This window comes from Trichoderma virens, assembly GCF_000170995.1.
Source record: "Trichoderma virens Gv29-8 chromosome Unknown TRIVIscaffold_83, whole genome shotgun sequence".
NCBI classification, from domain to species: Eukaryota; Fungi; Ascomycota; class Sordariomycetes; order Hypocreales; family Hypocreaceae; genus Trichoderma; species Trichoderma virens.
This window is the reverse complement of record NW_014013666.1, coordinates 500,199-525,347: the sequence shown is the minus strand read 5'-3', so window position 1 is coordinate 525,347 and position 25,149 is coordinate 500,199. Positions and strand designations below refer to the sequence as shown.

Below are 25,149 nucleotides of genomic sequence, written 5' to 3'. Positions count from 1 at the left end.
GGCCCGAGTCGTCATTACAGCAAGCCGCTTATGATCATTGAGGAACCCAACGCCATCTGATCGAGCCAAATCGCAAATGACTACCTCTGCCTGATGGCTGGGTGAATCATCTATCGTACGAACAGACACAAGATCGCGTGGGATCTCTGCGGGCGACAGTTGCGAAAGCTTCTCTTCCAGCAAGATTTTCTGCTGTTTGTATCCGGTGATGACGAGAATTTTGCCCCATGCGTAGGTAGAGGGGTCCGCGTTCGGATTCTGCATGAATGACTGCACAGAGTACACGGGGGCGGACGCTGCTAGACGCGAGACCAAGGCCATGATGAAGTTCGCGTTTGTGGGGTTGGTAAAGGAATGTCCAACCTTCTCTTCTGTGCCCTCTTGTACATCGATCAAAATCATGTTCGATCCAGGAACCGCTTTCTGGCCGTAGCTCCTACCGCATTCATCCGTTATCCACTGATGTATCTGCTCGGAGTATGCATCGCGACGGTAAACGGTCTTCATATCAGACATGTATAAATATCCTCGCGCCCACTCATGGACGTCGCCATGTGCTCGATGATTTGCCGATAACACAAAGTCAATCAGGCCGGCTCCCTCTACCCGCTGTAGGAGGCTATGCTTGCGCTGCTCTTTGAAGAGTACCTTGTATGTCCTATCTTGCTCTGCAACAGCCATAGGGCCAAATTGCTTCGTGTCTCCAATGTGAATCGTCGGCGTATCAGGATGTCGAGCTGTTGCTACAAATGTCATGGCTTCCGTCATTCGACCAACCTCATCAACGACGAAAAATGACGGGGTAACTGGCTCGATATGGTTGAACATGGTCATCAAAGCAACCGGAGTACCAGCAACGACGTCGGCGTCGGCAATAAACTTGTCCATCAGTCTCCGGGCCTCGGCCGCGTAGTCTTTCTTGTTGACGCGGAACGCTGTTGGATCTTCCTGCCGAGTTCTCCAGCACTCTATCATGATGTGATATTCCTTCGGAGAGGCTTCTACTTTGGCACGAAGTTGCGAAGACCATGAGTGGGGATCGGCTGCTGGATTTCCTTCTTGAAACTGGCTCATTCTGGACAAATTGATCAATCTGAACAGCCGTTTGTGCGCTCCGGGTGTCTCCTCCGTAATAGGAATACACTCTGGTGCCTCGGGCTTGGCCGTCATGAATGATCGAAGCTCGAGCGCGTATGAGTGGACTCGGATAATTTTCTTATTCGGCATCGCTAGCTTCAAACGTTCCACAGCGTCATTGATCTGCGTATTCTGGGGCGCTGTCCAGACCACCATGGATGGGGGTTTTTGCGCTGGGGCTGCATCAAGCTGCTTCAATGGCTTTGCGAAGTCGGAGCCAATAATGGGTTCATCATCATCACCAGAGCCCCATTCTGCCTCATCGGCTTCGGTCGCAACAGCTTTGCCTTTGTCCTGCTCAGTAGGCGCATCTTCATCTTCATCATCTTCGGCATCTTCAGCATCTTCAGCATCTTCGGCATCTTCAGCATCTTCGGCATCTTCGGCATCTTCGGCATCTTCGGCATCTTCAGTCACTGGGACGACAACATCACTGAGGATTGCCTCCACAACAGTTGCAGCGAATGTTGACTTTCCAGAGCCCGGTCCGCCAGCGATAAAAACCTTGCCTGCTTTAGTTTGCGAAAGTGCCTGGGCTGCTGACTTGTGTTGACCTCGGAATCTGCCAGAGTCAATGAACTTCGCGATGCCAGGGAACATCTTGGTCAGATCGAGAGTAGTGGGAGTGAGTGATTTCTCAAAGGCACAAATGTATCTCCAATATTGCGAGGCTGACGTGTTCTCTCCGAGATTGTTCATAGTATTAACCGCCCAGCACTCTGCTTTATTAGACTTGTCGTCAACCTCGTATTCAATGTATAAGCTGTAACTCTTCATCTTGTGCACATTTTGAAAGTATACATTCAGATTTGTCGGAAACGCCCTCTTTGGAAGATCAAGCTTAAACGGCGGCTGGGTAAATCCGTGTGGCCAATTTGTCTGCAGCGGGACGCGAACGTGAAACAAGGCGACGTCGGCCACAACTCCTTCGGGGAGGTTGACACGATAGCCAGTAAAAGGTTCACCTCGCTTGGTGTTCGTCGGAGCTCTGCACAAAACTTTCTGGCTTCTGAGCCATGCAATAATGCGGTCACGATGGGCAAGTTCATCTTCTCCTTCCTTGTTGCGAAGTTGCAGTGCGTACTTTCGAGCGTCCCAGAAGCGCTTCAGATCCTTGTCGGCATCAGGCATGGCGGCGGCAGCCTCCTTGGAAAAATCTTCAATGTACGACAATATTTTTGGGATCGCGACCTCGAGGTACTTTTCGTAGTTGACCTTTTCAACCACTTCATACTGTCTGCCGATGGCTTCATCTGAGGAATTTTCATTGCCAAGCAGCTTTTGTAACTTCTGCTCGGCTGCACGGAGGACGTTGCGTGCTTTGCTCTCTGCTTCATCCAAAGCATTCTGCAAAGCTGTAGCAAGGGTTTCGACCTGTGCGTTCGTAAGCGCCTTCTGTGGGCGATCGTGTTTACGCAGAGGAACGTTGGCAAAGATGCGCACTTTGGACTGGACTTCTGGAAGTAGTTCGCGTTTCATATCCTTATCCAATGGTATAGCAACCATACAAACTGTCGGAACTCCTGTGGCTTCAATACCGTACACTGCCACGTCTGTTGGCGAAGACTTCTAATCTGAGCCTGGCAAGGGTAAAAAGTCACCAGAGAACATGACATCAGCGCATTCTATCGCAAGCTCTGTTTGCCACCTCGCTTCATCTGCTGCTCCGGCGATGAGTGCCACCGTGCGTTCGTCGTATGACACAAAGGCGTTCGTTGCGTCATCTTGGGTGTTCTCGCGGTCAATGTTCTCCAGCGTGATATTGCCGTAGTCCAAGTCATTGATATCTCCTCTGCGCACATCCTGGGCAAGAGGTCGGAACGGATTGCGTCGGAGATCCTTGGACACAAAGAACTCCCATCGGGTGCGCCAGTTTGTTGTTTCTGGGAACACTATCCACCATGACGAGGCAGCGTCGCCGTCAATTCCATCTAGAACTTTCTTGACTCGACGCGCAATGTCCTGCAGGGGCTCAGGTTGCTTCTCGAGATTCTTCCAAAACATGTCTGGGTAGAACAGATTGAACTGCGACTTCTTGACCGTGAGATCAGCACGAATGAAATTCGGGGAGATCGCTGAAATGAACGCGCTCAAATGTGCATCTGCTTCGACGCCATCAAATTTAGCGTTGTACTCTTTGCCGCGATGGATTGCAAACTCGACTCCTTCAAGATCTTGGATTCCCTCGGAGAAGAGTTGCTCAACAATGTCTTGAGTCTTCGACGAAATCACCTCCAACTGCAAAGGGTCGTCCAAGGATGACATTCTAATGTTGCAAGATGCAATCGTCACGGCCAGTTCTCCATTCTGTAATCGAAAGCGAATGTTCAGCACTGACTCTGTGTTCGGACCCCAACGAGGCTTAACGTCCACCAAGAGACCAGGAGCCACGCTGCCACCGACGCGTTTGAGCCGCTCGTCGTGAAATCCAAACAGACGTTCTCCATCAACATAGAAGAGGACACTTTGACGGCCGTAATTCAACGTGGAGACACTGCGTGTAGTGACTGCTGACTCTTTTTCGTCTTCTTCACCCTGACTGAAAGTATTTTCTTCATTGTCTACTGTCGACGAGCTCTCCACCTGATTATCAGCGGGTGTAGTTTGCTCAGCGGGGAAGGTATCGCCGTGAGTCTGCTCAGTGGGTGAAGTCTGCTCAGTGGGTGAAGTCTGCTCAGTGGGTGAAGTCTGCTCAGTGGGAGTGGTCTGCTCAGCGGGTGCATCTTGCTCAGCGGGAGTGAAGGCATCGCCGTGAGTCTGTTCAGAGGGTGCATCTTGCTCAGCGGGAGTGGTTTGCTCAGCGGGTGCATCTTGCTCAGCGGGAGTGGTTTGCTCAGCGGGAGTGGTCTGCTCAGCGGGTGCATCTTGCTCAGCGGGTGCATCTTGCTCAGCGGGAGTGAAGGCATCGCCGTGAGTCTGTTCAGAGAGTGCATCTTGCTCAGCGGGAGTGGTTTGCTCAGCGGGTGCATCTTGCTCAGCGGGAGTGGTTTGCTCAGCGGGTGCATCTTGCTCAGCGGGAGTGGTTTGCTCAGCGGGAGTGGTCTGCTCAGCGGGAGTGGTCTGCTCAGCGGGAGTGGTCTGCTCAGCGGGTGTAGTTTGCTCGGCGGGTGCAGCTTGCTCAGAGGCTATGAAGCTATCATCTTGAGCCTGTGCAGCGGTTGAGCCACTGTCTCTCTCAATTTCTTCGGTGACCGGCTCGATCGAAAATGCTTCCAGAGCTGGCTCTGGCGAGTCTTGGTAAGGTGTGTCCACAGTATCAGAAGAAATGGCAATGTCGGTTGCTTCATCTTCTCTAACAGTGATTGTCTGGTCCACTTTGACGTCACTTGACGGCTGGAGGTGATCCCAGTTGGCTGGCTCGTCCCAGTTGACGGTTTGGTGGTTGTCCCACGCACCAGCCATGACGTCTCTGGTAAGATGCGTCCTGATTCAGAAGGCGGTTCGTCAAGCGTAGAGATTATCGCGAAAGAGGAATAGGCGTTGCCAAGAGGGTCGGAGGTTAAGACAAAAGCGGTTGGTGATATGTGAGGAAATGGAAGGTGGTGCGGTGAGAAAAAGTAAACAACAAGGTTTGTGCGGCGGGGGAATTTATTTGTGTGTGCAAAGTGGGGCAAATCACTTTTGAGAAATGAAACTCGCTCAAAAAGTGGGTATTGCGGGTCGTTAGGGCAAAAAGCGCTTCACGAAAATGAGAAATTCAGGAGTATTTTAGGCGGCTGTGTAGGCAGCTGCCGGGTCCCCAAGTCGATAAAGACAAGCTAGACCGTGATTGACGACTGGACTTGCGTGCCAAGGGAGTTCAGGGCTTCGCAAAGTGTTCGAAATTGTCTGGTAAATTGGTGCAAGCTGACTCTTGAGAAATAAGGCTCGCTCAAAGAGTAACTGTTGCAAATTCGATAGAACGAATGAAAAGAAGATTCAGGAATATTTTAGGCGGCTGTGTAGGCAGCTGCCGGGTCCCCAAGTCGATAAAGACAAGCTAGACCGTGATTGACGACTGGACTTGCGTGCCAAGGGAGTTCAGGGCTTCGCAAAGTGTTCGAAATTGTCTGGTAAATTGGTGCAAGCTGACTCTTGAGAAATAAGGCTCGCTCAAAGAGTAACTGTTGCAAATTCGATAGAACGAATGAAAAGAAGATTCAGGAATATTTTAGGCGGCTGTGTAGGCAGCTGCCAGGTCCCCAAGTCGATAAAGACAAGCTAGACCTTGATTGACGACTGGACTTGCGTGCCAAGGGAATTCGGGGCTCGCAAAGTGTTCGGCATATTGTGCTGATAAAAAATGGTGCAAAATGACTCTTGAGAAATGAAACTCGCTCAAAAAGTGATTATTGCGGGTTCGTTAGGGCAAAAAGCGCTTCACGAGGGAAAAAGGATTCAGGAATATTTTAGGCGGCTGAGTAGGCAGCTGTCAGGTCCCCAAGTCCAGATGGACAAGCCAGACCTTTGGTTGATGATCTTGAACTTGAGTACAAGGAGTGATCGTGGCTCGTATGTTGTGCCATGGTATTGAACTTCGTATTCGCCTTTGTCATGCTTTGCTCGTTTGTCGATAGTTCTCCCAACGATGCGTTCTTCCCCGTCGGTCCCCAAGGCTACTGGTGGTCTGAGTGGTGCTCTGCTGTATCGCTTGTTTGTGGCGGAAGCTGCATTCGGTATCCCAATAGCTAACGACCCCAAAGGAAATGAGATGTCTAATACAGCGGTATAACAATTCGCTCTGCCTTTGCTCCCTTTGGCGAGTTTAACGCAGACGAGATCTCGTTTCTCCATGTCACAGCGGCAAGCATGTTTCGGATCGCGCTATTGCTTCTTTTGGCCGCTGAAAGATGGGCATCCCACGCGTTCTGGTACGTGCCATGACAGTAGCAGGGCGGAGGCATGATGACCTCTTCCGCGACAGTAGAACAAGCAAGTGCGAGGCTTTTCATCCAGTAGCTCAGATGGTGAGTAAGATGTCGTGCAGTGGAGCGCTGAGTTCGTCAAATAGCTTGATTAACAGCCATGATCGTACGAAGTACTTGGCGCCCATCAGAATGCGTAGACTGTGGATAACTATATTGTTTGTTTTGCAACGTTATCCTGAAAGAGTTGACTGGCTAGTTTGCCTAAGTTGCGAGCGGAACATCATTGGCGATGCCTTTATGAGTGATGGTTGGGCCTTCATCATAAGGAACGATGTGTGCCATCGCTGTGAGGTGAAGTTGGCTGTAGATACTGTTGGCATCTTTCGGGGTCCCCTCTTTGGAGCCGAGCTTCGAACTTACGGTCACCGTAAGCCTTACTGTACTCCTATTTCACAAAGGAAGTCACAACGAAGCGGTCAAAGGCAAGGCCTTTGAAGTAGCTGGTTGAGCTGCTGGCCTTGGCCGTGGTGGCAGCAGTAGCAATAGCAGCAGTAGTACCCGTGTCGGTGTGCTTAGACCCCCATATAGTAGTGATAGAGGAAAGCTTGAGAGACCTGCAGTGGCTCTTCTCAATGGCGGCGGCCAGGCCGGCCGCAGCTAGCAGAGAGACAACCGTGGACAACATCTTGGAAGAGCTTTTCGTTTTCCTTGGATTCTGGTGAAGATGAGCCTTGCTGGAGAGGGTGGGTGGAAGAAGAGAAGGCAAGCGACCGGATTTAAAGCAACAGCACGCCTTGTTCCAAACCCAGACAGTGATCGGCTAGCCAGCTGGGGTCTGGCTGCTGCGATGTCACTCGATGTGGGATACTTATGTTACTACGCACTCCGTATAGTAGGCAGAGATGCAGAGGCTTGTCGGGATACTGGCTCATCTTCAGGCTTGGCGAAACGCTCGTAAGTTGAGTGGTCTGATCTCAAGAGAGTGTTCTGCGTCTCACTCGTGCTCTCATGATGATAACTCCACGTGTTTTAGCTACGCAGCCTGGTGCTCTGTCGGTCGCTCCTCATCATTTCGCAAGGGGCGGCGTGCGTCATCGTTCAAACCCTTCTTCCAGCTCGGTGGAGCATAGCGGTAATTTATCCCTTCCTTAGGATTGCCGCGAGTAAATGAGGCGATATTTTTCCTTCGCCTTGCCTAACCACAGCGCTGAAAGGGATCTGCAATAGCCATCTAATCTGTGGTCAGGTTAGTATGTGCAGGATTGGGTATTTGCAGGATCCTTACGTGAGTTACCGTTTCTATTTCAGTGGAACGGTAATCCGTTCTCCATTGGATAGTGCCTTTGAGTGAACCCATCGATAGGGCTGAAGCTGATGGAGCCGCCTAAAGTCTCATGCATGTCTGCACGGAACCGGGAAACGCTAGCCTCGCACAGTTTGGTTTTTGCCATCTCTCAGGCTACTTTGGCGTCTTCTCGGACTTGTTGCGGATACTTGTTGGATTTGTCGACGTGAATACTTTTCTTTATTTTGTGCTTCGCAGGATTGTTCTTCGTCGCTATCCCCAAGAGGAGGAGAGGCGCATTGGTAGCGTAAATTTTGCTCTGAGATAGGGCTTTGGGAGAGTGTGAAGAAATCCAGAGTGTGGAAAAAAAAATCCACTAGGCGTTCATAGGGCTCCATAAAATCTGCTCCACAAAATTCCAATAGCATCCAATCTCGCCTAGCCCACATTCAACCAAATGTGTCTGTCTTGATGTTTTCTCAACGGATATTTCCAATATGCTTAGGGACAAGAAAGCAAAATGTCGAGCGAACCTGCCAAGTCCCAGCTTGGAGACGTAGTGCCGTAGGGTTTTCAGACGAGCTTGTGTAAAATGACACTAAGCAAGTGGCAGTATAATGAATGCAGCCCGAGTTATCAGAATTGTGAGCCATGGATCCAACTCCTTGACATGGTATTGTCAACGGAGTAAGCCGTGAGAAGATAAGAGTATCAGAGTATCATCGACTTCAAGCAAAAGAATGAAGGGTATTGCCGCACGAATGCTTAGGTGCAAATTGGAAGAGTGCGAAGCTTTGTGCTCAGCTGTGCATTTCCGCGATGGGAGAGAACGAACGCGAAGCAAAAACTCCGGTTCAAGTGAGCCGCAGCGAAGTAGAGTACCTGAGGTAACTTTGGTCATGAAGCAGACACGCAATATAACAGCAGTAATTGCTTCGCCGCTACTTCCTCCATCAAACTCCGGACAGTACGCGACGCTGTTGCTGATGTTTGAAGCGTCGAAGTAGGTGTTGATTTCCTTAATCTCTTGCTCAGCAGCGTACAAGTGCGTGGTAAGCTCCGGAAATCAATGGTAATTCCTGAACATCGACGCTTGCATCAGTAGCCAAGGATAAAGTTACTATTCGCGCATGCCAGTATCTCTGTTTGATATCTATTGGCTGTCACCATGGTGGCAAATGTTATGCGCGTCTGTTGACGGACTTTGGTATGGTGGCCACAGGAGGAGATTATTGGTTGGGAGCAGCACAGATACCAAAGAATCATTGTTGGCATGCTCTTGGGGCCAGTAGGTGTCTAGGGCCATTCGCTATGCAGATTTGTGTGGGCATAGGTGTACCGGGCTCGGCATTGACTTATATTCAGGGGTCGGAGTTGTAATGCCTGACACTCGATGCAATGGAGGCTTTGTTCAAAGCTTCAGTCGGAATGTCCATATTTTCTTGAAGTTTCTAAGGGAGAGTGTCCGCTGATGTAGCTGAGATATGCCTCGAAGAAATCAAGGCGGGTTTCAATATATCCATGGTAAATGGAAGAAGAGATGGTGTCAACCAGTGCTTCGTCACATACGATGGGGTTCAGTGTCTCGTTCTGAAATCAGAAGATAAATTTCCACACACTGCAGCCAGCTGGTGGTCTTGTTCTTCGCGTTCGTGTCAGGGAGTATACTTGGGGGGGTTCTGTTGGAGCGATGCGCGGCAAGCAGGAATGACTGATATTTCGTCTCGAGCCTATATATCAGCGTTAGCAATAGGTTCGTGTAGCGTGAGAAAATACTGGTGAGTAGACAGGTTCAATTTGCGGAATATCACTGACTGCTTCTCTCTTACCATTTCAAAGAAAATACCTTGACATTCCTCAGGGCCATTAGGTTCTTGTTGGGTAGGTTGTTATAGATGCATAGTGATAATCTGTGGCAGCAGGTTGTGACGGCTGAGTCAGAATGTGATCTCTGAAGAACATGCATTCTATAATCTCCTTGCTACACATGACGACAGCATCAACAGCTTGCAATTAGATGGCTCGCAACTTGTCAGCGGAGGAGTCGACAACAGGCTAGAGATTTACAGCCTCGAGAGACCTCAATGTGTGAACTGATTTATGGAAGCGGGACTGTTTGGATGGTTGTCTTCGAGGAGGGAAGGAAGGTAGATCCAAAGTTGACCAGTTTGTGCAAATATGATTAATGCTCTCCATCGACGAGGCATTCCTAGTTTGCTGTTGCGAAACTGATCTGCCAGGCTACTGAGGTAGAAGATTGCTCGCAAGTCCGCAATAGCCATCGTTCTGACACTAGTCGCATGCCCTTCAGCCAGTCACCCAAGTTTATAACTGCTTTTAATAGAGGAGACCACCTCGTGTTGAGCGGTTCAACCGCCGTTGGCCCGATTAACAGTGGCCCTTTCCAAGTCAAATCTCAGTAAGCGTCCACAGGGCTGGGATGAGTGGAGCAGCGATTGTCTTTAAAGAAATGTGAAGGGCTTCGGGTGTGCATTCACAGCCTGTGCTGAATATTTCTTTGAGGAGAGCGCATAACTCTGTTTGATTGCGAAGACGAGATTGAACTCGTGCCAGCGGTCTTGACGGCAACGACGGTGGGGCCGCGGAATGCACGAAAGGTTCAACGAGATTACCGTGCTGAACTGAAGCTAGGTCATCCAGCATGCTCATGACGGCCTACTTCATGACTGTCTTTCCCCCCGGCTCGTTGGCCGCGGCCTTACCAATCGTTGGCGTAAGTCGGGAGAGGTCCATACGTGGGCCTTGACAGAGGAGTTTCTCGGCAGCAAGTGATGTGATGCCGGCCCTGCCATGAACTTGGCAGCGCTCGATCCTCAAGCACTACTCTGTCTTCTCCTCTTGCGACTGAGCGGCATCTGAGACTATTCCAGGCTCATATTAAGCACGAGTTGGCATCCCGCAGTGGGATATGTCCGTAGTCTTGGTAATATCGGGCTGCTGGTTGACGTGCTTTCCAGCATGATGTTTCCCCGTCAGTAGTAATCAGTCATTCCATTTGACCGATGTACGCTGTCATAGGAATCTTGGCATCAACTGCTCAATGAAAGCGGCGTCCATGATTTCTGGAAATGTAGTATTTAGCCGGCTGAATCTGTGCTTTGTTTTCTTTGCCTTTTGCGAGTTTGAACTGAAGAATCGTTATCATAGCTCTTTGAGTCTCTTTAGACACCGTTGCTATGTCCCATGGATGAGAGGCTTGAACATCTTTGCCACATCACGTCTTTCCCTTAGGTGAGAGCGCCGTGATTCCAGCAGCAACGCCATCTGTGGTTTTGACAATTATCGCGGTCGCGAGGTAGATCTTGCTCGGCGGAGTTAGGTTCAGCCAAAAAGCAGCTTGAAGCACAGATCAAGCGGCGTCGATCACGCCGTCGTGGAAGGCCAACCGCCAAGAAATTTGGTGTCCGATTTCATTTGCCTTCGTATTAGATCTAATCAGGGCAGTATCTTCAGCGTAGAGAGCCTATATGTGTGCAGCCTCCTGAGGTGGCTGATGTCTCTGAGACCCTCCTATCAGGCCAGCTCTGTAACCTTGCAACTCGAGAAACTTGGAACAATGATCTGTGGACTTTTTTTGTGTCTTGACTAATGGCGGGAAGACGGAGAGAAGCAGGCCATTCTCACTTGGGGTGTCGGATGACGGTGTCTTTGACTTGCTCAACACTGCGCGCTCATTAGCGTGGCCTTATTGTTGAAATACTCCCCATCGTTCTCATGGACAATAGGCCTTGCTTGATCTCTCATGTAGAATCAACCGCTTCTCGGGTAAGTGCGAACTCCTGTAGCACTGATTTTGCAACCGCCATCTGGCTTTTCCATAATGCAGCGTGGGTAATCATCTTGTCGTGTACCAATAGTGCAAAGATAAGCCCTCTTTGGAGCGCTGCAGCGATGCCATCCTCTACAATTGCCGGCATTTGGTGGCTTGTAGGAGGCCTGTGGCTTGTATGGCAGGGCTGTGATTGGGAGGTTGCGAATATTCTCATGATGATTATCAGTTCCATCAGAGGTTCTAAGAAGCCGCGAGCCCACAGTGTCTGATAAATGCATTTTTTTCAGCTGGGGAATGTGTCTTCTGAGTAGTCTTCTGTCGACGCAAGCGCTTGCTAGAGTTGCGCTGGTGTTTGAAGAGGTAATTCGTGTGAGGTGTTGTTAGAGAAGAGCTCTACATTCAGCTTCGCGAGAAAAGATGTTGGCGAGAAAATTGAGGTGTGCCCCAGAGGACCCGTAGGAACACACGGTTGAAGACTGCGCTCAAGGTGAGAGTCGGATGTCGTCGTCTGTGATAGAGATGCCGATCAGGCTGCTCAGCCCTGAGAGGTGACGTTTTGCTCACGCATTTCTCACGCATTCAGAGCGGCGACTATTTAGGCGTAACAAATTCGAAAGTTGGCGAAGATGGTGGGGCTGAAAGGCGGTTATTAGCTTTGCAACATTTTCTCAACAAATATCAAGTAGTACTCACGCGAAACCTGCCATATAAGGGATCAATGAAGAACAGGAGGAATGAGAGGGGCATACAACGTGAGCTCTGCTCCCACTTCATCATCGAAAGCCTGACTACGTAGCCAGAAAAATCATTGAACTATTAGATAACGAGCAAAAACAACGAAAAAAAGGACCACCCTGGGTGGAGGAAATGTTCCAAAGGTGGGTCACATTGGGCACACGTGATACGTACGGCCGCTTTGTCATACCTCTAGTTACACACTGGGTGTTCAAATGATCACAGCAAGGTTGTCAAGCACCTACAAGTAAGTGCAAAGCAGCTGGAGGTTTTTAAGTTGGGGTGGAAACGGCCAGCTTCTAAACGCCGAAGTCATTTAGGGCCTAATGTTCATGCCGCGATTTTGGTCAGTGAGCTGCATTCAAGCGTAACAAGCCAACATCAGCAATTACCCCATGAGGTAACATACCTACCTATGTGCCATACGTACTATTACAGCGCTCCAGCTGGTTGACCCATTCCTAAACCGGTACTCGTAACGAAGTACGGAGTTAGCTCGATGCCATCAAGCGGGCATTGTTGAACTAGTACCTGGTAGTGGTAGATCTGATCCACCAGCGAATCGAGCCTTGTATGTATTCGGAATAAATCGTGTGACATTGACAGCTTTTTCCTTCAGTACTTGTACTAGTACAAAGGTACCTACTTTACCGCTCAGATGGCCTAATGCCGGATGTAAAGTCCAATATTACCTTATTCGACGATCAAACAGACACGCCAATGAATATTGGATGATGGTTTCATCATCATAGAAACCAACTCTACCAACCTTGCCAAGGCTGGGCTGTCGCATCGTCGTCGAGCCTTTAGTACTCGTCCAAACCGTCAGAACGACCCATATTGGATACAGTATATACACGTAGATGTCTCTTTTTTTCACAGGGCAGATGTGGACATGATCGCGATAAGCCATCCGTCAAAATTGTGGGACCCCCGATGACGCGCGATCTTCAATCTTATCTCCAGGATCGCAAAAATGTGCAACCACTTGGTAAATGAGTGAAATTTTGTATCGTTTCCTTCACCTATCAGAAATTTGAACACGGCAGTTTATAGAATGTGCCGATCGTAGGCAGTCGAGACTAAGGCAAGATAATGTAATGACGCCAAGGTGACGACTGCAAGCCTTCCCACCCTTGCCACCTCGGCACTACAGTAGGGCAAGTAGGGGTACTCGTTGTCTGCTGTCAAAATGGTTCCTGGAAGGACATCAAGCACGGGCATCCATCTTCAACACAAGATCAAAAAGTTGCGGAGAGAAAGGGACGGCGATTTCGATATCTTCCTTGTGTTAAGTAGTGTCATATAAGGAAATGCTCTCGAAACTGGATATTGGGAAGCTGTGCACGCAGGGTAGATTTGTCTAGCCCATGCGAAAAGCAGCCCTCTAGGTTAGGTAAATGGCTGAAGTGACCTGATGGAATCGCCGGCTTGCATTAGGTAGTAATATTCACGATCCTGCGCCTGATTTCCCTGTTATGTGAATGAACAACAAACATTTAGAAGCAATATAGATTTTTTTTCTTCATTTTTTCGACAATAAAGCAGCCGCCACAATCTCTAATGCATCAACCATACAGCGATATCTGCATTCACCGAGACCCGGCATGAATGTTTCCCAATCACCTGTGCATTATAATCTTCTTTCTTTGTCATAATGTCACCGCCATCAGCCTTCGCACATGTCACTCCGAGAAGCAGGTCTATTGGGCGCTAGAAGTACCAAGAGAGTTTCTCGCTCAGACCATGTTCGAACGTACTAGGTACTAAGGTAGCTAGTGACGAAACTACCTAGGTATCTAATCTATAGGTTAGGTAACATACCTAGTAGTGACGAATATAGTGTACCTAGGTAGGGACAAAAGCCGTACGACCATTTTGACATAGTCGCGTCACGCTCATTTCTCGGCCTTCTACGATTCCTTCAAATAACGTCAGAAAATAGAACCTTTGATACCTTTATATCCGGAAATCGTCAAAGAAACATGAATCTACTAAGACAGCTATCGAAGCAACGTTTGCGATGCTAACTTCTGAGAAGCCTGCGCGTTGTCAGGCGCTAGTTTTCTACTCGACCTTCCTCCGCACCAAACTCGAATTCTCCATCCGTCCCAGCGACTCTATGCTCCGCAAAAACACCGCGTCTGCAACCCCGAACCCAGGAGAATTCCAGCACGTCGATACCCTCACTCTTTCAGAAGCCGCACTCGTCCTCAATGCGCTGGTCAAGTCTATACCCATCTTGCCGGGAACGGCCTTGACAGCTTTCGAGAGGGATTAGCGACGCTTCGTTAAGGGGTCTCCCTCCCGCCACAGCCTCGAACACGGACCTCGTGCCCAGCTGCGGCCCCTTCTGGGTCAAGTTTCTGGCAGACAAGCAGCTCGGCGTCCGCCAGATCCGCCAGTTTGCAAATGCGCAATCTCCAACAACCGCAAGACGGGCATCATGGTCACCTAAATGCCGCTATCTAGCGACAGCGTCGAGAACGTCGCCAAGATTGAGTGCTTCCTCGAGGACGATCTGCTCGCCAAAACTATCCACCACGAGCTCGTGGCACGGCACGTGCTTCTCTCTCGTGATGTATTGGCAAACGCAGTTGCTCGCTTAGTAGGCACCTCCTAGAGCGGGCCATAACTTGATGGCCCAGCTGTTGCGCTATACAATACAGTTCCAAGGCTGCTACTACTGTAGCTGCCACAACGCCGGAAAGCCGCTGCTGCCAATTTCTGGCTGGCTATGTAGGTAGATTGTAGACCTGCTTTCCCCATACCTAGGTAGGTAGGTAGTTAGATGATAGATTAGAGGTTTTCTGCCTGGTATTTTCCCATTCCCCACCGAGAGATAATCTAGTGGATTATGAATACTTCCCGCGCTCTGTTGACACCATGAGGCATGCGTATAAGATTCCAGCGCCAAGGCTGTATCCAAACAATGAAAGTTTTGGCCCAATTGAAAATACTTTTAGAGATAGAATATAGGTCCTGGGGAGATGCTAGCGCAGAGCTTGGTTGAGCGAAGACGGCGGTATGCATATTGCATTGGCATTGCGAGGTGCAAGTGCTCAAAACGCGCTGAGAGTTATTATGCAAATCAGCATGAGGAGCAACTGGGATCAGTGACAACTATTGACGATGTTGAGAAGAGAACCATGGTTCGTATTGGAATCTCCATGTTTCCATCTAAGTTACAAAAGTTTGCGAACGCCGAGGAAAGAAATGCACCAAGTTCAAGAGGCGGTAATTTATTCCAGCTTTGGTCCATAAATACTACCGTCACTGTACAATGAAGCCGGGGAAATAGATGAGGGCGCAAAGGCCCTCCGACATTGTGAAAGTGGATGCACCTAGCCGAACTAATTGGATACGTTAATCGTCATCAGATCGCCATAGATGTGGTGAAGGCCCAGCCCACGCCGAGAGAATGTGCGGCCAAGCGAGATTGGAAGATGCGACGGGACGACGTGGCTCAGAACCAAACCCAACTGCAAAGAGTTAAGAACGCCCTCGGAGAATTGCAAGTGGGGTCATATAACGGTAGAAGGTAGACCCAGACGTACTGAGAGAACCGCTACAGCGACGGAGACCGCGAGGAGGGAAAGCCCTGGAACGACCGCAGAGAACGGAGGACCTGGGGGCCTGGATGGGAGCTTCGTAACACGGACCACGTCGACCGTAGCGCGCTTATTTAGCGAATGTAGGAGGACGACTGCGACCACCAGAGAGGGCTGGACGGCGACCGTCTTGGAAGATATGTCACGAAGGATGCCAGCTCTACGCTACCTTAGGTACATCCATATTTACCAGCGTAAGAACAATATTAGAGTGTGAATTGAATTTTTTTTTATTTCTAGATATAATCGTTTAACAGACCACTGCAAGGATAGATGCGCTTCTTCTGTCCAACTCATTCCCAACCACAGAATGGCTTGTGGTGATACACTTCTCTCCCAACAAAACCACCCAATGGTGAGTGCATCATATTTGGCTACATAAGGCCCTTTGGGATGCCCCGACCACATATGCTCATGGCTTGTTAAGACCAAGACCTTGAATTTGTACTGATACAGGTTGTCGTATTGCTCAAGTATATTGTCCGTCATGGTCGTCTGACAACTTTTCTTCGAACAAGACCACCGGATCTGAAGGTCTTCTGTTGGCCGTCTTCATTATGAGGGACTTCGCGGCGATGATACGGGAGATATCGCCGCCGTTTGCTTGTATGATTGGGGTCCCGGTCAAGATACGTGGTTTTTCACCTAGAGCGCATGGATTAGTGCAAAGTTTCAAGCACGATGATCTGGCCACATTCTTACCTCTTCCTATATTGATTTGCACCATGATATTCTCACCAGAGGCAGGATCGATAATTGATCATGCATCGTTACTTTAGCCTGTACGCATCGATATGTTGATATTAATCTCGAGTGTGTGACCGATCTGGATCTTCTTCCACGTGATGTTAATTGACATGGCTGACGTTGTGATTCTTCTCAGAAACCAGGCTGCCCTTCTTGCATCGTATAGGGAACCAATTTTTGCAAGCCGTCTGAGGGATGGAACAAGTTCATCATCCATGATATAGCGACAGCTCGTGGCACTCGATTTCAGAAAGCTCTCTATCGAGAGGCTGATGGTCATCTCGTGCAGCTTGTCATTGGTCAAATTGGTCTGCGGGCCTTATTTCTCAAGAGTGATCCGTTTCCAAGTCCCTGACCCGACTTTAGTTGGTGGAAGATGAATTCATGGTGAAGGATGCTCTTCCGCAACAGAAGTTGTGTCACCAAAAGAAGAGGAGTTGAAACGCCGAAGAATGGGAGAAGGCAATGTAGGGCAGAATTGGCGAGTTTATTCTGAAGAGGAAGAGCCCGTTTGCTCTCCGTTTGTTTTGTATCCACTTCGATATTTCTTGCGTGTTGCACCGGGCCATTGCAAGTTATGCAAATCTTGCAGTCACACTTCTCACATGTTCTAGTTTCTCTGTGAATGAGTGGTGGGAGGATAAACGCTGAGCAGTTGGGTAGATAACAGTAGGTTCGGTTCTTTGTGTTGGAAAACTGCTTCGGTGGCTTCGTCCTCTGGGCATTCGTCTTCGTGAGATGGGCCTTGCAAATTATGCAAGTCTTGCGCTCGCACTTCTCACATGTTCCAGCATCTCCGTGGATGAGCGAGGGGGATAAACGCTGAGAAGTCGGGCAGATAACCGTAGGTTCGGTTCTTTGTGTTGTACTCTGGCGTCTTTGTTTCATACTTGCTGATTTGTTCGGTAGAGAGAATATCTTGACAAAGGCTGAGGGGAATGGTCTGGCCACAACATCGAGGAGGAAAAGTATATTCGTTGAACATGGCTAATTCAAAAAATTCCTCAAAGCATCCGTGGCAGTAAATATGAGAGCATAGTCCCATCAGAGCCTGAATGAGAAGAGTTTCTTCCATGCGGGCAACACAGTTTCGTTCGTTGGTTTCACTTGGTTCGTCGACGATTATGGCTTGCTGGTTTCACTGCTTTCTGTTTCTAGATTGTATTCATTGAGTTGGCTGACTTCATTGTCCTGGTTCATATCCTTCTCTTTACTGGTGTGAGCGGCTTCTTCCGCAGGATTGGCTTCGGTAGCTACTGTTAATTCGTTGATTTGCTTTTCTTGTTTGGATGAAGATTCGGCCGCGGCTCGAGACTTGTAATCGTATGCTAGGCCGATACAAACTGCTCGCACACGTTGCGATATAAGTATAGCTTTGCCAGGTTGCGTAGCTCGCGCTGGTAGATCATTGCTGCTGCTTTACGGTCGGGAGGCGTGTCACCCAGACGATTCTTTCCTTTGATGAGCAACTCGACATCTTGGATCTGCAAATTGACGATCAGCTGCCGCGTTTATTGGTCGGTCCTGTCATCCATCTTTGCAGGTTTGGATAGGTTGTGGGAGAGAGAAGAACGGAAAGGTGCGAGGCGTACCTACGTGAAGGAGGGTATTGTGATTTTCTTGCTAGTGGTCCATGCACAAGCAACTGAGGATGATTCAATGTGCAATTCACTTTTGAGAAATGAGACTCGCTTAGAAAGTGACTGTGGTAGGTTCGATGGCGCGGGTGGGAAAAAGAAGATTCAGGTGTATTTTGGGCTGCTGGGTTGCTGCCAAGTCGAAATAGAAAAGCTAGACCTTAATTAATGATTGAACTTGCGTACCAAAGGTATTCGGGGCTCGCAAAGTGTTCGAAGTTGTCTAGTAAAATTGGTGCAAGATGACTTTTGAGAAATGAGGCTCGCTCAAAAGTAACTGTTGCAGATTGGATATAACGAAAGGGAAGAAGATTCAGATAGTGCTGAGTTGCTGCCAAGTCGAAATTCAGAAGCTAGACCTTAGTTGATGATTAGGTATCTCAACCACTGACTGAAGTCCGAATTCGTCGTGCTGATAGTGAGGCTTGCGGGTTCGCCAGAGCAAAAGGTGCGTGTGTTTCCGGTAGAAGTTGGGCAATTCGTTCCTGAGTAAAGAGGCTCAAGTAGAAAGTAAGTTTTGCGGGGTGGATAGAAAGAAAGAAAAATGGCGAGTCTCTTGGCCCGTCTGATCGTCCATCTTTGTAGAGCTCGATGGGCTATGGGCGAGAGAGGAACGGAGAGGTGAGAGCCGGAGGCGAAGCCATTGTGATTGTCATGTGGGTGGTTCGAGCACAACCAACTGATGATGATTTAATGGGCAATTCACTCTTGAGTAAAGAGGCTCGCTCAAACAGTGAATGTTGCAGTTTCGTTAGGACGAAAGAAAAATGGCGAGTCTCTTGGCCCGTCTGATCGTTCATCTTTGTGAGTTCGATGGGCCGTAGGAGAGAGAGAGACGAACGGAGAGGTGAGATGCATAGGTGAAGGCATCATTAATCCCTTGTGGGTGGTTTATGCGCAAGCAACTGATGATATATTCATCCATCTCCATGCTTCCCATGTGATTACGCCTGGTAGTGATGCGAGGTATTGGTACATGGCGTGCATCGTTCTGTAAGGCAGATTGATTCCATGACAGTTGTTGTTGGTAATGGAAGAAACGGAAGGAAAAAAAAAAAGAAGGTACAAGAAGGAACAGAAGAAGAAAAAGAGTAGTTGGCTAGTACAACGGGTAGCCAGTCTCCCGTTTAATATTGTGTCTGTAGAGTTGTGATTCATATCGGGAGGGAAACCAACAGTGAAAAACTGACAAAGGTTCCGGTGCCCAATGATCAACAGAAGGTGTCGCTAATCAACGAGAGGCGGAGGTAGGGGTCGGTGTGGATTCGTAGAAGCCGAACAGCGTATCATCCGTTCTGGGTTGAGGCGAGTCTCGAGTCAGTCGTGTCAACGAAAGTGCACTGTTCGTCATCCTCATTAAATGGATCCTTACAAATAATTTAAGTGTTGTAATAACACTATCGATGTCTTGTAGTGTCCGTTTGTTGGTTGACGAAGGAGAGCACGTCGTCCAGGGTGCTTTGTACTCTCTGATTTGTTCTGTAGAGAGAAAACTTTGCCATCGCGTTGAATGGGGGAGAGATTCATCGTTTCTTGCCGCATTGAATAACTATACCATATATCTATAGCAGTATCTGTCAGAACATGATTGCGCAGTTTTGATGGATGGAGCGTCTCTCACACAGGCCACGCAGCGTCGTCGTGCATTGGGTTTCATTCAATTCGTTCACCTCATCAGGTGTGATCAAGCCAGCTGGATTGGCTGATTGCATAGTCGTTGCATGGTCAAATGCTAGTACGCTCTGTAAACAAGGTTAAAACCCCTTATGAGAGGATGCGACTGAGTAAAACTTACCCATGCAGAATGTCAACACAATGGCATGATCTGATGATCAAACAGATAGCTCTGAAGGAGCTCCCTTTTTGGGGGGAAGGGGGGCACACCGAATCATACTGGCGATCGTGATCGGGTGTGGATAAACGTCAGGCTTGCCCAAGCTGACATGTAATCCGTGTGTGTTGAAGGCGAGGCGGCGAAAGAGGCTGCCTAAAGAGGCGTTGATGCGCACTGCGACGATCTGATTAGCGATTCCCGTTCTGGAGTTTGTAAGGATGAATCGAGCAGTTGGAGGGGAAATAACCTCCTTGGGCAGCACTTCTGGCGTCGATGAGGCAGTCTCTACATGGTATGAATGGTGAGTGGTAAGAGTGGTAGGATGGAATGGATATTCAAGTTCAAGGGTTCCTTTCGCTGGTGGGATCTGTGCTGATTAAATACAGCACGGTAGGTAGACAAATTACCGTGCTGTATGACATCCATCGTCAAGTGAATTTTTCAGGGCACTTGATTCACTTGGGCGACGGCAAAGTACCAGACATCTGTAGGTAGCCTTGTGCGCTGGCATAATTGGGCGGGGTCGATTAGGTACCTAGGTACATACTATAGGTGCATGCCACATATAGATAGGTACCTCCACTGTAATATTGAACGGGCAGGCCATGATGAGGCTAATACTGGGCGTGCCCGCTATTCACCGCCTTGATGTAGGCACCCTGTGTGCTATAATCCGCAGCCTGTGCCCGCCCCTACATGCATTCACCGGGCGCTGTTATGTACCTAGCCCTACAGCATCTCGTGTGCTACATACTTGTCCACGGTAGAATCCGCAACCTGTGCCCGCTATTCACCGCTGTTATGTACGCGCCTGGCGTGCTACATGCCACAAGACCTACGTGTCCTAAGGCAAAACACAGACCTGTGCTCTGTACGAGCATAGGGAGATGCGAAAGTAGACTCATTTCCGTAGGAAGGTGGCGCTTGTAAAACAGCCGTTAGCCATGTAGCCTTCTTTGTCTCTTTTCTCGCCGTATTCGGGGGTTCTAAGCTGCGCGAGTTCGAACTTCGCCAGATCCTTGTGCGCACTGAGAAGGCGTTTAACGACCTCAACGTTGTCGTTCTGCTTGAAGCGCGCAAAGTGATTAAAAGAGTCCAAAGTTTACGAGGGAACTCCATGGTCAACCATCTATCGAGAAAACTCCCTGTCATAGAGCTCCAGGGACTGTCTTTTTCATATTCCGTCCCGTTTACATTCTTGCTATGATCCGGCGCTTTGCGACCAGCCCGATGAGGACGAGCCTTCAAAGCCTTTAAGCCGATAATGGTCTTGTAAAACATTCGTAGCAGCATTGTGGGAAGATCCAAGGTGAGTATTAGCCCAAAATGAATGCCTCACATTTTCCTCGGGGCCGGGGATCGACCAAGAACATCTCGACCTCTCTCGTGCAGTTAGAGTTGAAGAGCGTGTGGTTCAGCTAATAGGGCGAAACGTACCAATTTTGACACAATCGAGTGCAAATGTATTCCGCAACAACGCATTTGTCAAATCCACTTCCGACTGGCCCCCTTTTGTCCATATAGCAATTCCGCAATCGAAGTTTGGCATCTGCTCGATACGCGTACGCAGCCCTGTTGGCCAATTTAATCCCGCTGTTCTGAATTACATAGGTACCTGTAGATTGCGACCCCGCCCCACCTGTTGTTATGTTCTCATTCATTCCAACTTACCTGTCCATGGTACTTTTGAGCCCAGGTACTTACTCGCTCGTTCTCTGATCCTCAGTTCTGCTAGCATTGCCAAAAACCCGTCTCTGTTTGCCAAAAAGTCACATCGCCAAAGCGACGGCGATTACCATCGGACGACACTCGCGTTCCCCATCGCCTCCTCCACTCTACTGCCCTCGCGGTGTTCACTCAGATCGACGAAACCTACCCGAACATTGCTCCAGTGGCTACGACCTTGGTCGTGATGATGACCACAATGAGGGGCTCACGAATGACGAGAGATGCTCGCGTACCCTCTTTGACAACTGCTATGCTGCGCGGACTGGTGAGCTGAAAGAGTTCTTCGAAATGGGTTTGTGATAATCGCCTCTATTTGAGAAGACATTGAAAAGCACATGAAGAAGAACATCAAAAGCATCGTATTCACTCCAAATTCTGTGGGCACAATCTCTACCCTTGAGGAAGACATGAGACAATTATGGAAGCATTAGCTTGTCTGCACAGCCATGGCATTTGAGGTTTGTCCCACTCGACCCATCCCTTGATGTTAACATGCCCCCTGGCCGCTGACCTATCTACCTCGATATTCCTTTGTTCATCTTCCGTTCGCCTCTATTGCCACTCCCTGATAGTTCTACAATTCTTTATCTCAGCTTGTTGTTTTGCCGCGTACTACTGCAACCGGTGAGCTTTGTCCTCTCCTTTTATTCTCTTCTGAAGCACCAGTTGGCAGGACCGCATATTTTTGCTCACTCCTTTTTACGCCTTGTTAGTTATTCACCACCTACCTCTCGAATCAAGAGCTCTCCTATCCAGTTGGCCACGTTACGTCAGGTCTCGAGGCGTGAGAGGTGTATTTGAAGTCCACCGAGAGATGTTTATGCGGATACGAAGTGCCGGGATACCCGATCTGTCAGAAGGTAGTGTGCTCCATGAAGCTTGTCCAAACAGAGGGAGTTCCTGTTCTGTTGACTATTCAAGCTACCAGCTGTATCATCATCGCTAAATTCTTGAATACACAGGAGCCAAAGTGTAAATCTCACCGCTTGCCGTTGACTAGATCACAGATGACCGCCTTGGTTGCATTCTCGATGGCGAGATCGGGCTTGGTGAGCACACCTAAGGTGCGTGTTCCCTGGGGATCAGCCTCGGCGGCAAGTCGAGGGATCTTTTGGTTGGCAATGTCGCCGTTGCAAGGAACATCTGTATCCTATCCCCGAGAAATCTTCGTTGATTAGGTAGTCTATTGTAAGAAAAGTGTTGGGGGATACAAGGAACATCAGGTATGTGAGACATGAACGTTTTGTAGCTTCTCCTTTTTTGAACTTTGTCTACCTTATTTTCAAAATGATTTTTAAGAGGTTGATCTAAAGTAGGTATATAAAGCTGACGTCGCCTCCGCAGGTGCTCAGGTATGATATAGTCGTCCTTGCATCAATCACCTATTGATTCTCTTCTAGCAAACTGACCAGCTACTGTTCCTCCAGGTATGTTTACCAGGATTCCAAAGCTCACATGTCCTGGTAAGCCATAGCGTCAACAGAAAACGACCATCACGATGACGACGACAATAATAAATAATTCAAGTATTCATATAAACAGCTCCAGATGCAGTCACCGAACAAGTTCTCGACCCGCATCTACCAGTTTGGCCTTATGGTAGCCGATCCATCTGGCTACTCACCGTCGTCAGAAGAAGCACTCCCAAGGTTGAAGAACCCAAACCTGCTGCTAGCGCTTGGCCCGCGAATCCCATTACACGCGAATCGCCGCCTGCTGCGCGAAGTAGGCGCAACGGCTGACTTAAGCAAATACCATGTCATCACTCTGGTCCATATCCAAACGGCTATATGGGATAGCGATGGGTTTACCCCTGCGGTACCCCAAGGAAGAAAGCAAAAGGGAACATGACGCTCGCCACGACCGCGAACATGCCTAACGTGGGACAGGACAATAGCAGCCAAGCAATATACTCCCTCATGAATGCATCTCACGGGCCATGCAACCGCACAAGGCTCCAGAACAGCGAAGAACACCAATAGATGGTGGTAGAACATTTAACAGCTCAAATCCAGACGCAACAAGGCCGTAAGCATCTCAAGCTCTGCGAGCGAGTCTAGTAAAGATAAATAGTTGTTTTCATGTCCAAGAAGATATCGATCCTTGTTTCAAGACGGGTCGCTGGTAACCCTTACGCTAGCGACGTTGCAGATACGCAGTCCTCCGTCGACCGTTCATGTCTGAGACGTTTATGTGAGAGAACGAGGACTCTGGTGTATCACAATACGTCTACATAAAGTGACACTCTCAACGCCCCAAAAGACGAGAGCGAATGCTGGACTTAGAAATACGCCATAAATCCCTCCAATAAGCGACTGAGATCAATCTCTATCTCTGCCGCGGCTGCTGTTGTATAATGGCGCTACACAGACCCATATCTGTTTCCTTAGATTATGTCCAGCTGCAGGATTGCTCTCAGCAACCATTGTTGCAAACTTCTTGAACAATCGACTGCGGATGGATCAAGAGGTAAATGAAGGTAGACTACAAGCGACTTAATCCAAATTATCCGGGACAATGATTGCAATTGTATATCGACGACACTCACATAGGAAAGCCCCGAAACATATTATTTAGGATACACTCCGTAGGTGCAACTGGAAATTTGACCACCACAAACAAGGCTAAGAGCTAACAAGAGACGCCAGCATATGCAGGACCAGCCAAGGAGGTAATCTTGCAGCGCCTTGAATTGCGAAACCGTTATGGTCAGATTGCGGCACAATCTATCGTAATTCCTTGAAACTTGGGTGCATTGTGTGGAGAAGAAAATGGAAAAGGTTTTGGAATACAAGGACAAGATCGAGGGGTCCTTTGGACTTAATAACTAATATAGAGTAGATTACACAGACTATATAATTCTTAGCATTGCTATCATACTCTCTTTCTCAGATTGACATGTTGAATAAGAAATCATCTCTCCCCGTGCGTTTATGATTCTCCTTTGCCTCGTTCCTTTTGCTCCTCTCTCTCACTGGTGCGTGCGCAACCAAACTCGACGCGACAGATGTTATATCATCTCCATAATCTCCTCCTTGGCTCCCCGCTACCGAAAGCGTTCTCGGGGTAAAACTCCCATGTTCTGGAACGCCCTCGGCGTGCAAAGTACCACCATGCTGCGTATTGAACATAGCTCTTCGCGCTGGCGTCCTTAAAGGTTTCGACGCTCGTCTCCTATGATCGTGGGAACTTCCAGCAGGTTGGTTGTGGCGAGAGTCTCTTCTCGTGCTTGTAGCCGGAACATTGCCCCTTTGTTTTAGGAATTTCTGCGGAATGCCAAACATTCCAGCGGCCCTCCTCGGTACATCATCTTCAAATGCCCCGTTGACAGATCCTTCAAAGGTGTAATATCTTTCAGCGGGAGAATCCTCTCGAGTGGAGTTACGGCGGTCTAGGATGATGCTGAAGACTGTAAATGTGAGACAAGCGAGGATGGCGATGGATATGAGGAGACAGACAAAGAAGAGGATTGGCCAGAGGTGATTGGGAAGCATTTTGGAGATTTTTAACAATTACTAGGAGGGAGTTGGGCTTCTTCGTGACATTTGAGAGGGTAGAGATGTGGTGGATAATATATTGTAGAGTTTCATTCATAGTCACTGTTGTGTTCTTGATGATGAACAAATGTTTGCAACATCACAAATACTTTGTTACTTTCGTATACACGTAGACATTGATTCACCTATAATCCTCCAGTTTCAACATAAACTACACCCCAAATCATCTTCAGTATCCTCTTATGTGCCATTACAAGTTCGTTGACATCTCACTCATCAGAGGGGTGAATCACCTACA

At 48.7% G+C, this 25,149-nt stretch overlaps 7 protein-coding genes across 7 annotated transcripts; 2 read left to right on the top strand and 5 right to left on the bottom strand.

Annotated features, from left to right (window-relative positions):
- Nucleotides 1-564: 564 nt before the first annotated feature.
- Nucleotides 565-2,694, bottom strand: TRIVIDRAFT_11649 (uncharacterized protein; the record flags this gene model as incomplete). The annotated part of the gene is made up of 2 exons (XM_014098085.1): nucleotides 565-1,338; nucleotides 1,417-2,694. Coding segments are annotated over 2 exons (2,052 nt in total), but the record flags the coding sequence as incomplete, so codon positions are not given.
- A 1,155-nt stretch (nucleotides 2,695-3,849) lies between these two features.
- Nucleotides 3,850-4,539, bottom strand: TRIVIDRAFT_156171 (uncharacterized protein; the record flags this gene model as incomplete). Its single annotated transcript, XM_014098268.1, has 1 exon — nucleotides 3,850-4,539. A coding segment is annotated over one exon (690 nt), but the record flags the coding sequence as incomplete, so codon positions are not given.
- Nucleotides 4,540-6,245: 1,706 nt separating this feature from the next.
- On the bottom strand, nucleotides 6,246-6,669 carry TRIVIDRAFT_224768 (uncharacterized protein; the record flags this gene model as incomplete). The annotated part of the gene is made up of 2 exons (XM_014098267.1): nucleotides 6,246-6,392; nucleotides 6,451-6,669. 2 exons carry the CDS (start codon nucleotides 6,667-6,669, stop codon nucleotides 6,246-6,248), a joined length of 366 nt encoding a protein of 121 aa, XP_013953742.1.
- Nucleotides 6,670-13,820: 7,151 nt separating this feature from the next.
- TRIVIDRAFT_224767 (uncharacterized protein) lies at nucleotides 13,821-14,420 on the top strand (the record flags this gene model as incomplete). Its single annotated transcript, XM_014098266.1, has 3 exons — nucleotides 13,821-14,026; nucleotides 14,094-14,201; nucleotides 14,270-14,420. The coding sequence occupies 3 exons, from the start codon at nucleotides 13,821-13,823 to the stop codon at nucleotides 14,418-14,420; spliced, it is 465 nt and encodes a 154-aa protein (XP_013953741.1).
- A 4,895-nt stretch (nucleotides 14,421-19,315) lies between these two features.
- On the bottom strand, nucleotides 19,316-20,233 carry TRIVIDRAFT_203656 (uncharacterized protein; the record flags this gene model as incomplete). The annotated part of the gene is made up of 5 exons (XM_014098265.1): nucleotides 19,316-19,341; nucleotides 19,414-19,524; nucleotides 19,588-19,617; nucleotides 19,687-19,993; nucleotides 20,174-20,233. The coding sequence occupies 5 exons, from the start codon at nucleotides 20,231-20,233 to the stop codon at nucleotides 19,316-19,318; spliced, it is 534 nt and encodes a 177-aa protein (XP_013953740.1).
- A 2,128-nt stretch (nucleotides 20,234-22,361) lies between these two features.
- TRIVIDRAFT_203655 (uncharacterized protein) lies at nucleotides 22,362-23,205 on the top strand (the record flags this gene model as incomplete). Its single annotated transcript, XM_014098264.1, has 5 exons — nucleotides 22,362-22,418; nucleotides 22,533-22,577; nucleotides 22,671-22,706; nucleotides 22,782-22,817; nucleotides 22,897-23,205. 5 exons carry the CDS (start codon nucleotides 22,362-22,364, stop codon nucleotides 23,203-23,205), a joined length of 483 nt encoding a protein of 160 aa, XP_013953739.1.
- A 991-nt stretch (nucleotides 23,206-24,196) lies between these two features.
- On the bottom strand, nucleotides 24,197-24,848 carry TRIVIDRAFT_67951 (uncharacterized protein; the record flags this gene model as incomplete). The annotated part of the gene is made up of 2 exons (XM_014098263.1): nucleotides 24,197-24,205; nucleotides 24,330-24,848. 2 exons carry the CDS (start codon nucleotides 24,846-24,848, stop codon nucleotides 24,197-24,199), a joined length of 528 nt encoding a protein of 175 aa, XP_013953738.1.
- Nucleotides 24,849-25,149: the final 301 nt, after the last annotated feature.